A 17,319-nucleotide genomic window follows, 5' to 3' on the forward strand; every position below is an offset into this window, starting at 1 on the left:
GGAAAAAAAATGATGCTGCACTGAGCCACGGGAAGAAGTAAGCTGAATTAAAATCAAGTATAAAGCAGGAAAAAAAAAGGTCTTGCTATCCCAAACTGTTTTGACAACAATTTGAAAGTACAAGGTACCACTGTGCAAGTGCAGAAGCACTCTTGAAATTCAAATGTTTCACTTCAGACAGCCTCCACTGCAGTCACCATGAAGTATCCCTGTAGCAACAGTAGAGTTTACAAATTTAGCAGCATAAACCAGACTAGAGGTCAATCATCCCATAAACCTGACAGGTAATGCTTAAGGGATAACGCCCTCCCCAGAGGTGAGAATCTGAAACCATTCACCTCTTTTCCTAATACAGCAAGAAATGCTATTGTTCTCTTCTCTGAAGCTTTCACGAGATATTCAAACATTTATTTCAAGCAGCTTCTTACCCCACTTCTCCTACATTCTGTACACAAAAAAGCATAAAGCTATAATGAAGCTGCCAGCATAGCTTTTTCTCCCCAGACAAGCGTTCTGCTTGCAGGACAAAGGAATCAAAGGAAATGATGTTTCAGATTGTGAAGCACAGGTTACTATATATTTAAATGCCCCATACATTCAAGTGCCTTTGGCAGACTCAGATTAGTACCTAGAAAAGAACCATACTGGCTAACTTTCAGGGGAAAACTCCTACTCACCGCTAATCCTCCGACCATTAAAAAGATTACTGAATTGGCTAGGAAATAAATACATTCCCACTCAGCAAGTCCACTTTGAAATCACAGAGTAACATGAGGAAGGCTACCCTGCTCCCCGGGGTTATCTAACACACGACACCTCCCAAGCACCTGCAGCTATACTGCTCTTAAGGATAGGAAGTCTGATGCATCATTGCTGCCATCTGCTGCATTTTTTTTTAATTCTCCCCTGGGACAAAGTTATTCAAGTTGCATCCAGCTTGATTCAGACTTAAAGCTATGCCAAGGCACTCCCCTCTTTAGCATTCCCTGGAATGAAGTGCGGGGAAAGGGGGAGGGGGTTGTTTGTAAGAGGTTTTGTTGTTGTTTTGTTTGAAGAACTACCATGGGCAAACAATTCAGCTGCTTTTAATGTCTGCATAAAGCCTCATCAGTACTTCCAAAGTTTCTAACTTCTCAGAAAACTCTCCTGCCAGGTAAAGAAGTGGCATGATTTTCCCCTCTGTGATACAGCCATTACTAAGCACAAGCTTTCTGGAGAGGAACTGAGAGCCTCTAAAAGACAGACCTGGGCAAAGTCCACTTCTCTTGTGCCTTAACAAGCAATTCTGCTATCAGCTAATGGAGAGAAAATGGCAGAAGCAGTTCAGGCAAGCAGAAGGTTCTTCTGGTTTTCCCATACTCTTATGTGCAGAGGTGCATTCGGTACACGTTCCTTTGGATTTTATCTAAGCACCTATAGCAAACACAAAGTCACATTTCTCAATGCTGTTCGTTAACTTCTGAGACTCAATAAGTCTTAAAAGTCTTCTGACTAAGCTAACACCTGCACCTGCCTTGAAAAGCACTACCAAAGCTAACAGAATTTGTGATTTAACGCTTCAGAGCCTGATTCAGTGGAGTGAGGCATTTACATTTGCCTTTTTTTCCTTTTTCTTGCAATTTCGGTTCTCGTGTATTTCTCATATACTCAATGTTTCCCTTCCCCATGTCACAGAACTGCTCTGAAGCAGCACTTTCACAGCCTGATTTTTTTTAAATTAGTATTTAAGTCATATATCCTGCATACATCTACATAGGACACCAGAAGTCAACATGCTCATTAACAGGGGTATACCTCCAACCTACTGTCATTTCTACATGTCTCTATTAACGCTCTCAAGGAATAAGGGTTTAAATCTATATATAGACTATATTTTGAAGCTGATGTCTACAAGGCTATCTGCAAAGTAACAATAGCACAAGTTAAAACAGTCCTTACAACCTTCTGACATTTAACTTCATTTATCCTTTTCCTACAGTAAAGTCATGCAACTGTAATCGGTCCTTAAACAACTGTTACCCTACACTTGGAGGCAATTACCTGATGTCATGCCCACCACCAGCTACAGGAAAAGGGCAGAGCAGCATCATGACAGACATCGTAATGACACTACTGCAGGCTGCAGGAAGACAGCTGATCAGACTGCTTAGCTTCCCCTCAGTACATCAGGGTTAAGTGGACTGTTTAAATATGCACATTTTACACATCAAAGCAATTTAAAAATAGCACTAGAAGTCACCTAAATGTGCACAGCTATTAAATACTTTTATTATATTCTAAATGTATAACTGTGTGAGAGAAAAAAAAGAACACTGAGCAATATCGATGCTTCAAGATGTGATACTGCACATGTTCGGTTTAAGGTCTGATCCTCCCATCTCTTGTTTAAAGCTATTCATGACCTCTTGAATTATTAAATATCACCTACATGTTATACAAACCGTTACTTAACTCTTAATTGGCACATACTGTAGTGCTGTATGTTGTCAGATGGTCTCAGAATTATATGCTATACTGAATTTTTGCTCAGGGCCTTGTCTTAAATCTGATTTCCTCAGTCCCCTGTAAGTTCCAACAGGCTTATTTTTGAATGGGTTGCAAAAGAATTTTTGAACATAGTAGCTTGTAAGCCCAAGACATCCTTTCATATTAACTGCTGTGAAAAACTTCTTACCAAGTTACAGTCAAGTCCCATCTAAGTTTTCAAACTTGCTATTTTTTCTTGGGCTTAGAAACAATGCTTTGATTGAACTTGTATTTACAGTAATTATGAACACTGGCAAAAGCCAGCAAACCACACCAGTTTGACTTTCCACTAATAGAAACACCTGACAGCACCTGATAATTATTGAGTTAGAGACAGCATGGGTGATGTGCACATCACAATAGGACAGCAAGGTTTAGAAGACCCTCCTCTCTTAACCTCTTCCACTGGAACAAACATTTGCAGAAGCAGTTGCTGTTTTATGTCAAGAATTCCATGTAAAGCTTAATTTCAATGTCCAGATTAGGTCTCTGATTCAGCTGATCAATGAAAGAAAATCCTTTGGTCCTTGGAAAGTGCTCTAGAGGCCACATTCAAATGACAGCACGTCAGGAGAAGAGTTTAGGGTCAACACACTAGGTAAGACTTTAACACTAAAGGTTAGGTGGTAGAGAGAGGTCATACAAGCTACCTCCAACACCGGATTTGGATCTCTAGTAGCAAAGGGTTACTGAGCAAAAGTTAACTAAGGAGTGAGTGAAAAGGGAGAGGAACATTTCCCAAACACAGACTTCCCTGGGTCCAGTTTGACAAGGGCTTTCCCAAACAGAATAGTTATCAGGATACCAAAAAAAAAAAATAAAATAAAAAAAATAAAAAAAGAAGAGAAACTCCAGAGAAACTGTTGTTTGAAATGAAACACCTAGCGTACTCTGATAGATATTTAAAGACAGAAGACTGCCTCCCTCACCATCAGGTTAAGACTCCAAAAATTGTTAGTAAGCAAATGACCTCTGTATCACTAACATAAGCAACCTGGCAAGTGACTTCTGGAGGGTTTCGTCATGAGTCACAGCACCAAAACTTGAGGCTGAAATCAGTCACTATTGACTATCTGCTCAGTGTTACTAACAGCAGAACACATGTTAAGTTTAGGTCCTGCCAAAGAAAGCAGACCAAATGTAGTGATAATTAGGATAATTTAATATTTAAAGATACAATAACAAATACATTATATATTCACTCTGGGGAGGTATTTTTCCAGAATCTAAAGAGCTGCATGAAAATTCCCAATAGAAATTCTGCAGCTTTCCTCCTGAAGTGCCAGAGAAACACTCAGACTAAGTATCACCTGATCCTTGTAGAACAGCATAGCCAAATTAGTTAGTGAATGTAATTCAGCAAGTTTCTTTTAAAGATATTAAAAAGGACTCCTAGAAATCTTGCCAGATACCATGGCAGTATGGCTTCACATCAAATACACACTGGAGGGTGGATCACCAAAGATATACATCAGCTCCGTGGAAAGGGATCTGGGGAGTTTTGGTCGATGGTGAGAACAGTATGAGCCAGCAGTGTGCCCTGGAAGCCAACAAGGCCAGCTGTACCCTAGGTGCATCAGGCACAGCATGGCCAGCTGGTCGAGGGAAAGGACTGTCCTGCTCTGCTTTGAGCTGGTGTGGCCTCACCTCGAGCACTGTGTGCAGTTCTGGGCACCTCAACATTAAATGTTAAACTGTTAAGAGTCCAAATGAGGGCTACAAAGATGGTGAAGGGTCTGGAGGGAAAAATATATGGAGTGGCTGAGGTCCCTTGGTTTGTTCAGCCCCAAGCAGAGAAGGCCGAGGGGAGGCCTCATGGCGGCCTGCAGCTCCCTCACGAGGGGAGCGGAGGGGCAGGCGCTGAGCTCTGCTCTCTGGGGACAGCGACAGGACCCGAGGGGACAGCATGGAGCTGGGACAGGGGAGGGTCAGGCTGGGTGGTAGGGAAAGGGTCTGCACCCAGAGGTGGTCAGGCACTGGGACAAGCTCCCCAGGTCACAGCACTAAGCTGCTGGAGTTTAAGAAGCATTCAGACAACACTCTCAGACATGATCTGATTTTTGGGTGGTCCTGCGTGGAGCCAGGAGTTGGACTTGATGATCCTTGTGAGCCCCTTCCAACCTTGGACATTCTGTGATTCTATGATTAAACTATACCTCTATGCAGGCTAAGACAAAGCCTTGCCTCTGATCTCAAAATAAACAAACAAGGAACAGCAGGCAGCTTCACTGAACTTGTAGCATGCACTTGCTAAATATAATAGAATCACAAGGTCAGAAGTTTTTCTCCTTTCTACCTACCACACCCTTGGAGAGATAAGACTGTCTTTGGAAGTTTTACTCGAACTATAACATTGTTATAGCTTGCAAATGACAATTTGAAAAACTTGGAAATGAAGTTCTGAAACAGTGGCAAAACACACTCATGCATGTATACTGGTATGAAAGAGACCTCCTTTAAAAACATGACAGCATGTATCAACAAGAATTCTGATATAACAAAACCTTATGATATTGTGCATATAGGAGAATAGCACAATTTAAAGAAAGAAAAAACTTGAAAACCACAGAACCCATTTTTTGGGAATAGACTATTCAGAAAAGGAAAAGCTTTCCTCTCAAAATAATAAATTATTTGAAATGCATTATAGCTCTACGGATAGATTCCGGGATATCCATAAGAATATTAAAATAATGGATTCATCTTCTGCTAAGAAACTGAGCAGTTTTCCTGAAACTGCAAGAAACTGTTAGTCTTTCTCCAAGTATGAAAGAACAGAAATTGAGATTTAGATCCAAGTTTACGTGTAGCTTTATAAACTTTTAAGAATACCAAATTACAAGAACTACCACCAAACCACCTGTAATACTAATGCACTTGTTAAAAGTGCACTGAAAGTTACAAGTTTGTGGCAGATAGCCTCTTACTAAAGCTTACACATTGAAGCATGTGACAAAATAACTTTCAGAACTTCAAGGGCTTCTTGGAATTAAGAACCTGAATAACCAAAAAAGTTCAATTTTTTTTTGGCACAAAAATGGGCTCAACTTACTCCTCTACTGTCAAATAGAAGAAATTTACATCTGAAAAAGGTAAGACAGTACAGAAGAGATCCCAGAACAGCCAATATTTTTTTTTGCGGGGGTAAGGGGGTAGAGCATACAGAACACCAGCTCCATTAGTTAAGCAAAACACAAGTCTGAAGTATATTAGAAAACATTTCTTAGTGCTTGCTGCAAAGTCAGTTTAAGCAGCAAGCATCCACTAATGCACAGTGCAGATTAAGTGCCTAGCAGAATATGCAGTGAAACCAAACCCTTCAAGATGTTCCAAGAGAAAACATTCCTCCCAATACACAATTAACTATCAAAGATGAAAACATAACATTAAAAGTAAAGCTTATACACAAATCAATCTACTTGAAAACATCTGTAACATTTACTGCAACATATATTCACAGAGTGCTATACACTGTATTACCTGCCAAAAAGCATCCCATAAAGCAGCTTACTGGATGCTGCACAGCAACACCAAAGCACATGCCATTTGGCAGAACTCCTATTATAGGAGGCAATTTCCTATTTTTAAGGGTTTATATTTTTTTTTTTTCAGTTGTAGATACAGGACAAGTGCATTTGCTACATGTTAGTTAATCTGTGAGCCAGAACCCAAGTCAAGACTGGCAGTACAATTCCTGTATAGGCTACAAAGCCCTGTACCTTACAGAGTGAAACATGAGTTCATTTATATTCTCCGTAGGGTTGATTAAAATTTAAGGCTCTTACCAGGTACGGAGGCATAGCCACCTTCAATAACTCTGTTCTAGGATTTTATGCTGCAATATTACCATAGCCTACTGTCTTCTTTTAATCAAAATTATATCTCAGACTGTTTTAAGAAATACTACAAAACCTGCTTCATGCAACACTTACGTGATGGGAATGCGTAATTACAATACTTACTAGATGAGAACCGTCTTTAACTTCTTGTACTTGCTGCACCTGCGGTTCAGCCACAACTTTAGTGTCCTGATCAGAAGTCATGAGCTGTCTGCTTTTTGGCTGCTCAGAGAGAACTTTACTGGTCACCTTTGGAAGCTGTGGAAAGACAAAGACAAAAGAATCTCTAAGCGATGGTTGAAATTGCTGCGATTTCGTAGCCATTCCTGACGTGCCGTGCTGATTCAGACCAAAAGCCCAAAGAACTTCCCCACGACGCACTCATTACGGGTTCAGGGAAAATGTTAGGGCAGCAGGCATGGGTACAGCAACCCCGTAAACGCGCTCAGCTTCCAGGAGCTGCCAGCCCTGGAAGTGCAGATGAATAGCACACACAACACTTGCCATCGCACTGGGCAGGGAAATTCCGTGGGGAAGTTTCATTTCATTCTCACCTTCATTATTCAGAGTGGTTTTCAAACTATGACTTTTTTACACCACTTGGTAGGCTTACTCATTAAGAAGCATTCTAGTCACAAACCAACCTTTGTCTTCTCCAGCTACTCTGACAGTCACTTAATCTTCGCCAACTGCAAGAAGCATGTTACAACACTTCTGTTCTATTAGTGACGCTCAACAAGTTGTTCTGCTCCATCATCCTAAAATGTTATTTTATTTGATTAGACAAGTGGAAAACTGAGGAGAGCTGAATGTCTGAGTGGCTTAGCTTTGAAATTCGAGACTATGACTTAATATTGTTATTTTAAACAACACCTGGTCGATAAGGAAAGAAAAGGTTCATTTAAAATCGAGTTTCAAAAAGTAAATACTGGGAAGTAAAGCAGGGTAACTTTTTTTTTTTTGTTTCTCTAAGGACTACAAACAACTTCTAATATGCTTTTTGGTTTACATATGCACCCAGAAATTACAGTTTTGCAGCACAGGCAAGATAACAGTATGATTCCACTCCTTAGCTGCTTTTGTGGTATCTTCACATCTAAAGATCGGAGTTAAAAGAATATCCCTCTCAATCTATGCCTTTGTGGCCTTCTGTGGAATCCCTTTTTTCCATTATATTCTGAAAGGATTAAGTCTTTCATACAATTTGATACGTTCCAAAATTTTCAAGTGCGATCATTATATTAATTTACGTAAGGGACAAACTGATCCATGTGTCTGTACAACAGTCATTCAGAAAAGTTGTCTTGCCAAAGCTGTTGAAGAAAAACTGACATCCTGGACAGGAGTAAATATTGAGTAAATATTCAGCTTAGATGAACACTTGAACGTAGTTTCATGCTATTGGTGTAAAGTCAGCATAAAAAAAGCAAATGTTTTCAACAGAAACACATGCACTGTGTCACTGTTAAAACACCCAGAAGTTGCTTTTTTTTGAATGCTCTTGGACTAAAAGCTATTCAAGTACAGGAGAAATGAGTTTGACACGAAAAGCAAACAGAGGAAATAAACTCTACTGTCCCACACACACTAACATACACAGAGCCTACATATGAGAAAGCCTGGAATTAATTTGGGATGCTTGTCTTTTATGAAATAAACAAAAGTCATCCTCAGGATGAAAACCATTCTTCAAAAGCTGGTAAGTAGCACGATTCTACATCGTCCAAACCCTGCATGGGAAGCTGTATGCACAGTAACCCTGCAGGTGTCCAAGCTTCTTGCTGGAAGCTCCTGTTAACTTTCAGAGGCTAAAACTATTTTCTTTATAATTTTGGATTTATATTTTTTAAACACAAAACTTATGCATTTCAAGCATGCACATTAGTCCTCAGCCACAAGCTAAGCCCTACAGAAGCACTGCTGTGTTTCAGTCAGTAATGACATTATCTCCCCTGCACGGCGATTCCCAAATCAATTCCCAAATCCCTCCATGTCACCTGCTGATCTCACAGCTCCTCATTTCCCTCCTAGGCTTAGCACGTCCCCAGTCACACCGCAACCTCTTCCACCCTCCAGTATGTCGCGTAAGCGCCAGCACTTTGTAAATCCGTGGATTGTGGAAGGAAAACAGTCAGGAACATGTGATTCTAACAAACAAGAGTAAAGTTCCACTACACATATGCTCTTTAAAGCATTTGCTGACTGGCCATCGAGCACAAAATATTCAGCTAAATCATTAATTTAGGCTGAGGGTAGACTAGTTGTCAGCCAGCTTGATAGATAACAGATGCCTGCAATGTTCACGTTACTGGTGGCTTGCCCAAGCAATCTGAAGTTGGGAGAAGAACAGTACATCACTGTTGCTTTTCAGAAGCCCTTCAGATGAGATTACACAAGACCCTTATCGCAGACTAGGCCTAGATTGAAGCTCCAGGTAACTTTGTTTGGATTGCTCAGACTAATAATTATTCTCATTAGCACACATATTTGTTGTGATAGACATCACAACAAATCCACTGACCTCATGAGAAGTTATATCAATAAAAGTATGGGCTTTGCATTGTTGTTAAGTCACATTTCCATCATTAAGGATCAAAAGATTTCTCAAACCAAATAAAACATTATTATAACCTGTTTTAGGAGGATGTTCAACCCACCGTTTAAGTCCTATGCTTTTAACAATGCCCAGCTATTGCCTTTCTACAAATGCATAAACCACACTGAAAGATCCTGTAGTCTTCTTCCTTGAGTAGCTCACACTGCTTGAAGTCTGCGGGATGGCAAGTGCTCTGCTGCAAAATCCCATCCGTTCTGCTGTGCTTCAATACAACTTCACGTGCTGGGAAGTTACATGCATGAACTTCACCACAGTTTCCACTCACCAGGCTCTTAAAGCATAAAGGCTGCATGACAGCAGCTGCCACGACTGTCATGTCAGGGAACACAGTGCTTGTGGAAAAAAGCAGCACAGAGAAGGAAAAAAATAGGAATTAAAAGAAAAAACCATCACCAGATATTAAAGGCTACTGGCAGGATGCTTTCAGCACGCTATTCATTAATACTGATATTGTTATAAATACCTTTGCACACAAACTTATTTGCAGAACCAGGCAGTACTTGACAGTGCCAGCAACTCCAGATAAGCATTTATAGCTTAGAAGAGTTTACTCCCTCTTGTAGTTTAATGGTCGAATTCACAAGTTTGACGTGGCATTTGAACACAGCAATCAAGTTTTTAACTCCATTAAGCAGCTGACTTGCCCACCACTTTAACAGATACACTGGCTCACTGAATGCTAAACCATATCTTTGCGTAAATACATACTGCCACAGCAAGTAGGAGACGAGAAAAACACAGGTCAGCAGAGCACTTTGGGACAGAGAGCGCATTCCCTATGGCACTACACCGAGCTGTCAGAGGTATTTTTTTAACTCAAATTATTTAAAAACACAAGAAAAGTCTTCATAAGCATGCAATCTTTTAAACAATATTCTCAGTCTATAGGAAGCAGATTCACAAAAATTCATGTCTTCCACAAGTTATGCCTTGCCATGCAGCCTACAGAATGGCTGGATTTATGATTTGATTTGGAAGTACCCCATTACGATTTCATTCTTCCATATCATTTCAATTCTGTAAATATGTACACTACATCATTACTTTTCCTTCTGCCTTGCCTTTTGATCACCACAGTGAGTCAAGCTGAACAACGTCAGGTATATTATGCGAAGAGCAAACGAACTCGAGACATGCAAATACTCATTTTCAGAATTGCCTAACCCAAGAGAAGCTGAATGGCTTTTACCTCAGCTTCTCCACAGCAGTTTGGACTTGGTTTGTAAGCAGGCAGGACACTTAACCCCAAAAGATTAAAATACAGGTGAAAACCTATTTCTTTAAAAACAACTACAAAATTCCCAGAACATTCAGCCATGAAGTCCTGATTGCTCCCCAAACTGTAACACTACCTGGTCTGCTAGGCTGGTAATTGCAACAGGAAGAGGAGCTGTGCATTAATGCGGCTGTTTTCTCATTAGAGCAAAGACACAACGAGTGCAGTAACTCTTCACGGGTACATGTACAGAACCTGTCCCTGTAGGCACCTGGTAGCAGTGCTTGATCTGAGGAGCTACAAGAATATTCTCAGCAGGGACTGAGCCACACCGACAGCAGGCACTGCAGCCTCTGCTGAACTGCTCTCCCTCCGAAACACCACAAGCACCTTCACCCAGTTTTCCAAAAAGCTGTCGATGTGATTCTCTACAGAGCTGCATGCCCCTTGTTGTAAGAAGTGTCGTTCCAGAAGATCCCACAGCGTCCACGGGACACCTACAGAGGCAGTGCTCACAACCACGCCATCGCTGCTGTCTGGGTGCCAGGCCAACCGCAGCTGGGGCTGTGCTCATACCAGCCACACGTGCGTGGCAGCGGAGTGCCAACAGCAGGCTAACCTTTACACCGCCTATTAGCTTGGGCTGAGGCATCTTACAGAGCTGGCAGAGTTAATGTTCAACCATCTGAAGGTATTTATACACAAACACACCACATCCACATCCACCACAACCTTGCCAACATCTCCCAAGACATCTACCGAGTGGTTCCACAGCCACTGCTGCGCCCCCTCACATCCCCCAAAACCTCCCCGGAGTGCAGCTCCCGATCCCCCCACACCTCTGCTTCCATTAGCCGTCTCTAATTTCTCTAATTCATATTCAAAGCACGCTGTTACGGAGGCTGTTTTGCTGCCTAGAGTTACAAAGGTATGAGTAGCAGCATGCATTCCCTCAATCAGGCCAGTCAGATAGATCTGTTATTTAAAAACATGCAAAACCCACAACAATGCTCTAGGGCTGAGATCTTGCCTGCCAACTTTCAGCCCAGTGTAATCAGCCCTTAAAAAGAGATTTACAAATGCAAGTGCTGACAACTAACTTTCACACTGCAAACAGCAACACCATAAAACAAAAAAAGCTCGCTAGAATAAAAGATCTTTTCACTGCTCTTCCAGCAGGCAAAAAAAAAAAAAACAAAAACAGATTTGAGCCCGGCTGCGCGCACAACTCTTCCTCACAAACATTTTCAAAACTTTAAACACAGATGAAGATAAACTTTTCACACGGCTAATAAAGCAGAAATACACTTCCAGGAACATGAGAAAGCATTAAATGTTTTCAAAACAGAGGTGCAGTTTTCAACTTACGCCTCACAACAACCTGCCAGTTGCCGGCCAAAGCCCTCCTTCCAGTCACCCAGCATACTTTCTCACCGCCTTTCACACCCTCCTGAGAGCATCCATGAGGATCAGGAGAAGTAATCACAGCTACCATTGACTCCACCTTTGGAAAGAGCTCCAGCACCTGCAAACACATCACATCGCTGATTTCCTGCAGCAAGAAACACCTGAAACATGCTGACCACTGGGTTAGCTACAGAGCAGTATCACCTCCTTGACTGGCTTGAATGCAGAAGGCAGGTATTTAACTGAATGGAAAAACAGTATTTAACCTCCAAAATCACGTTCCTAATTTGCCATGACACTGTCTTATATTCCTATGAGCTAGGAGGGTCTGAACAGCACTTAGTTTTAGAAAATTACTTAAGACTTCAGAGTTGATAGGAGAAACAACACACGCCTCTTCCAAAGGTACGTCCCCAGTTTAATACATCACCTCCTGTTTGTTTACTTTTGTTTTCTTGCTCGTCTCATGAATGTTTTGAATACCCAAGCAATATGTGGTCAGTTCTTGACATATTGCATTCTCACTCCAGGTAAAGCTGTTTATAGAGCACCACGAAAACCTGGTGAATCCAACTCCCTGGCTGCAGGTTTCCCTCCGTCTCAGTGTTGAAAAGCATTACAAACTGGAGCCTGCCACTTTTAATCAGAGGGCTGCTTTAAAAGACTTCCAAAGAAAGATTCCAGCTGTTAATGCCAGAGCAGCACCATCATCCCCCTGCATGGGACCAGCATTACCGTTTTGAAGATAAATAACCCCAGAAAGCTCCGTCGCTGCGAGGGTCCTCACAGAGAGTCCATGACACAGCTCCTACGTAGATGTCAGGTTCCCATCCTTCCTTTCAAAACGGGAAATCAATCTCTGAGCAGCAGATGGGAGAAGCAATGCATCATTCAAAGGGCAGTGTTATTTAAAAGGAGACACACTACGAGGTGGTTACGTTACCACAGTGGACATTAAAAAGCCCAGCAACACAAAAAGGCCCATTTGTCAGCCGCAATCTGTGCAATCACCATCACGTCTACAGAAGTTGTAAACTCCGTGTTACCCAACAGCAATTAAAAAGCTGACACGACATAAATATTTAGTCACAGCGTGTGTCCGCAGAAGTTAAATATTGAATACACCACTGCTTTAAAAATCAGCACACGGCTCCCGATTTGTTTAACTGCTAATTAACTCCCCAGTAGGGGGAAAAGTTGAAAGTTTCACCTAGTTTGACCACATGCCCAGACGTTATCAGCGCCTGCCAGCTGAAGGCTTCCAAACATGCGCGCAGCCAGGGCAAGTGCCAGCACGACTACCGGGAGGTGAGGTTTCACAAAACCTCAGAAGTACCAGCGGATTTTCTTCATTTTTCCTTCCTGACAAGAAAATTGCCCATGCCCGAGCACTCCCCGGGAAGCACCCAGAACAACGCAGGAATTGGGGTTTTGACGAGGAACACGTACACACGCACAGCAGGTGAGCCCACACCTGGTACTCACTTGGCAGATGCGAGGCCTTTTAAAACCCATGTGGCACCATGTCTGAACCAGACACCGCACATAAGGACATTTTAATGCTGTACTCCTTTTAAAAACATTCTGCAACAGCAAATGCTTGCTCTGAGGGTTTAGAGCTGCTGCCTCCACTTCCCAAGTTTTTGTTGTTTCTGTTCTTTAAGCAGCTGATAGTTTCCAAAACTATTCCGCAGTTTCAGTAGGGATCTCTTCAGGTGTAGCTGCTCCTCTAAGAACGGTCCAAATTTCATGAGCACGAGTTAACTTTGCCGTGCGAAGGGAACACTGAGTCTCCTGATTTCAAGACCTACCAGACATTTCTGTGCTGGGCTTCCTGAGTAATTTGCAATCTCATCCCGTGCTAAGCTTCCTGATCCCGACTCGCACACAGACATGGGCAATGGCGCTGCGCATAGAACTGATTACTCTGCAGGTCTAGAAATTCAGATCGTTAACAGTAATTAGCTGTCCGAGAGATACCGAGCAATAAGTTACTGAACAAAGGTGACAGATTACCAAAGAAACCTGATGCTAGTGAGTAAGTGCTCTGTGCAGAGGTACACGGGAAGGTCTGGCAGTCGCCAGCAAGAGAAATAGGGGGAAGGGCAGAAATTTAGAGCCTTTTGTACCCACTCAATCCCAGACAGTAAAAAGAAAGCGTGACAGCCCACGGGAGGTGAGGGGATGACCCTGACCAGCCAACAGTCCCAGTTCTCATTTTCAAGTCCAGCCTTCCAAGTGCTGGATTTCAAATACACGCACTTACAAGGAAATCCCTTTACTCTACCGAACGGGATCACCGTTTCTGCCGTCCTCTTGCACACAAAGAAAGGTTTACATGCAGGTACTATCCCATACACACCTGAACATCACTCCAAGAAGAGTAACAGACCCGTGGAACACGTCCTCCTCGTAACACAACACACCACGCACTTCATGGTATGTAAGCTAGGAGGTCCTGCTGTTTAAGGACACTAGGAACACCCACCGGATCAGGAATAACCTACTGGGAAGAAGCTTTCGTGCCTGATAAGAACACCACGTGCCCCGAAGACAAGTGACATTGTGTCAGGAGCAGTTTCAGTTTGCTTACAGCTTGTTCTCAATTTTCAGATCTGAAGCAGCACTTTCCTGCCTGCAGACTGAAGCACATAACATTATAAACCCCAAAGTATTAATTAACTGGAGTTGCTGCATGCAGCACATCCATCACGAAGCCACAAGCTTGTTTTCTTCACCTTAAGTGGACTAACAGCACACACCCTGCAGGTTATCCATACAGACGCATATTTTATTTCCATTATCACGACTGCATGTCAGATAGGGTATTTTTTTTTTTTTTAATCAGATGACGATTTCAAAAACATTCCAGACCTAATTAAAATAAAAACTCTTCACTCTCCTATTGTGCGTTATTTCAGCAACCCTCAAACGGCAGAGTTCAATTTGTCAGTAGCTCAGCCACGCCGTGACAATTTTGCAGAGACAGGTGGAATGCCACCTCGGCATGAAGCAGCTACATCACAGCGCTCCTCAAAGCCATCCTCTGGAGTAACCAGATAGAAAAGTACCAGCTGATGGTTTCAGCTGGAGAATCCCCAGTGCTACGCTCATGACCAAGGCCTACCAAAAGCAGAAGACATCTCACACTCAAGGAGAGAGAAGTCTTATTTCTTTCTCAGGAAAGAGATAAACGAAGTGCTTGAGTGTCAGATTGGTGAAGTACCTGAAAGTACTTCATTTCCCATTCAAACACTCCCTCACTCACCCTCAGTTTGGTTCACAACTGTCTGACCTCTACCCTGCCTCCCAGCCCCGGTCTCCCTTCCGATTTATCCAGGACAGCGATCAGCAGCGAGAGCAGAGATGGAACAGATTTGAGCGAGCTCCTTCCCACCAGGAGCTGACCAGAGACCTGCCCAGGGATTGCCTGCACACACGCACTGCTACTTCTGGCACCACCAGCAGAGCAGACAGAGCACTGCTGCTCCCAATGAAGTTAACAGGCCAGGCCCATCCTCTCTCTGCTGCTGTTACTCATCTATAAAGCAGCACCTCTGCTTCCAAGCCGTAGGATGGAGACCACACACTTTAAAGGAGCCTAACCACAGAGGGAGGCTAACTTGGCGAACAGTCCTTTAAGACACCCCACCTATATCACGGCCAAAACTAACAAATAAAAACCATTTCTGCTCAACATGGATTAAAAGCAGCTATAAGACGTGGTGGAAGCTCCCTCCTTCCACGAGATTTTTTGAGTATCTGGACATGCAGACAAGAGAAGCCCACCAATGAGGCTTTCATCAAAGCCCAGGCAGCACACGCTGTACTCACACACTACTCATTGACTTCTCGTGATGCTCCCATCCATCTGCATTCACCTGTTACACCACGAGGCATCAGCCAGTGTCTGCGGAGTGCCCGGAGTGCTGGGATTCACATCTGCAAATACTTATTTGCAAAAAATGAAGCAATACACATAAAATGCATTGGTACTTTTAATAACAGAAATACTTCCAACTGCTAAAACTGTTTACCTACTACAGAAATACTGCAGATGCTTTGGTGGGATCTTTTACAGGCTAAATGCATCCTTCTCTAAAAGCTAACACTTCTCAACAACTTCAGATACGTTGACACCTACCAACCCCAGGCTTTTCGTGTTGTACCACTGTTCACTGATGCAGAAATTATTTTTTTGTTTAATGCAAACGTTAGGAAAGCATCACAAAAATACATTTCCGAAGTTTAGCGCCATCAAACGCGAAACCTCATCTAATTCCTCATCAGCTTCTATCATCCACTTTGCTCATCCGCACTGAGGTCACATGAACTGACAGTTGCTCAACGCCTCTGTGCACACAGAAAGCAGAAGACCACGACAACTGACTGGCAGCCGGGAGCCGAGCTGGGAAGAAAATTACAGCTTGACCTGGAGTAGATGGGACAGGAGCTGCTATCCGCTAGTGGCTAGGGATTTCATAAAATACTGTTATTTTCATTTCTGGACTAGTTCTAAATAGGCGTTTGCACAACGCCGAATACTAACTTAAACTCCCATTTACTTAGCAGAGAAACTTTACAAGAACTTGCACTCACCTTTAGCCCAAGTTACTCCTTCCCACAGGCAACACCCTGGTGAGGAGCTCAGTGTGACTATCCAAAAAAGCCACGTGAAAGGCTTCTCAGGTATCTTCCCTGTAACCTACAGTTCTTCACTTTGACACACCTTATTTGCAGCAGGTGAGTTTACTGGGGCACTCAGGATCCTAAGTCTGTCTTGTTCGATCGTATCTTCTCATGCACAGCTGAAAAATTACTATGCAAAGATACTATCATGCATAATAATGTATTTTCCTTGCTCATCTTCCCTCCAAACATAGCTGCCTTGCTCTCATTTAATTGAGGGTTATTTTTTCTTTTAAGCTATCTGCTGAAGGGAAGTGGGAGAGATTAATCTTCCTATTCCACAACTGAAGGAAGCAGCAACGAGCTATGCTAAGAGCTCACGTGCAGCAGGGAAGTTTACAGAAACGGTCGCACTTTTGTCATGAGAGGCAATTTTCAGTTTAGCATCGAGGCCGATTCCCAATGTGGACTGGAAAATGTACGATTCTGAACCTTGCTGGCTCCCACCCTCCCCAGCACCTCGGCAGGGCAGCCTCACCATAAACGGACCCGCGGTTTTATAAATTGTTTATTTCACAAAACAACTGCAGCGCCTGTAGTACCTTGCTAGCAGCTGCACGCGTTTAAAGCTCGGATGCAGCAGCTACTTGGCCTTTCTGAATTCTTCAAAGCAGCTAAACCTTCAGGAGATGACACATGACAGAGGACCAACTGCTTCAGCACTTACTTAGAGGAAACAAGCTAGGCGCTGTGCATGAAGAGAGGCAGTTTAGCAATGCTGGGAACAACGAACTTCCTTGTTTCAACTACAGGATGTTCCTCCTCCTGATTTACCAACACGATCCTTTAGTTTTCCGCATACTTCTCTGTGCTGCTAACCAGAAAGTCGCCAACAGACACATACAACGCTAAAAATCTGTCGGTGACTCCAGGCAGCGCAGTTCCCCAAGGTAAAGGAAATGACTGTTCCTTACAGATCTGCTGATTTCTAGAAAAGCCCAGAAATTTGCAGAGGAAGATGCAGCTTGTTGTGATGAAAGTGCAAAAACACCACTCGAAGCACTGAGGTTAATATTTAGGGTAGT

At 42.8% G+C, this 17,319-nt stretch overlaps 1 protein-coding gene across 1 annotated transcript in view; it reads right to left on the reverse strand.

The window, feature by feature from the left end:
- Window positions 1-17,319, reverse strand: part of LARP4B (La ribonucleoprotein 4B) — a 57,127-nt gene that overhangs the window by 32,430 nt on the left and 7,378 nt on the right. The window contains exon 2 of the mRNA XM_082753696.1: window positions 6,489-6,623. Within this exon, the coding sequence (XP_082609822.1) occupies window positions 6,489-6,569 (81 nt within the window). The 5' untranslated portion in view covers window positions 6,570-6,623. The remainder of the gene's footprint in view (window positions 1-6,488; window positions 6,624-17,319) is intronic.

The sequence above is a fragment of the Aythya marila genome (assembly GCF_965140915.1).
Source record: "Aythya marila genome assembly, chromosome: 2".
In the NCBI taxonomy this organism is placed as follows: Eukaryota; Metazoa; Chordata; class Aves; order Anseriformes; family Anatidae; genus Aythya; species Aythya marila.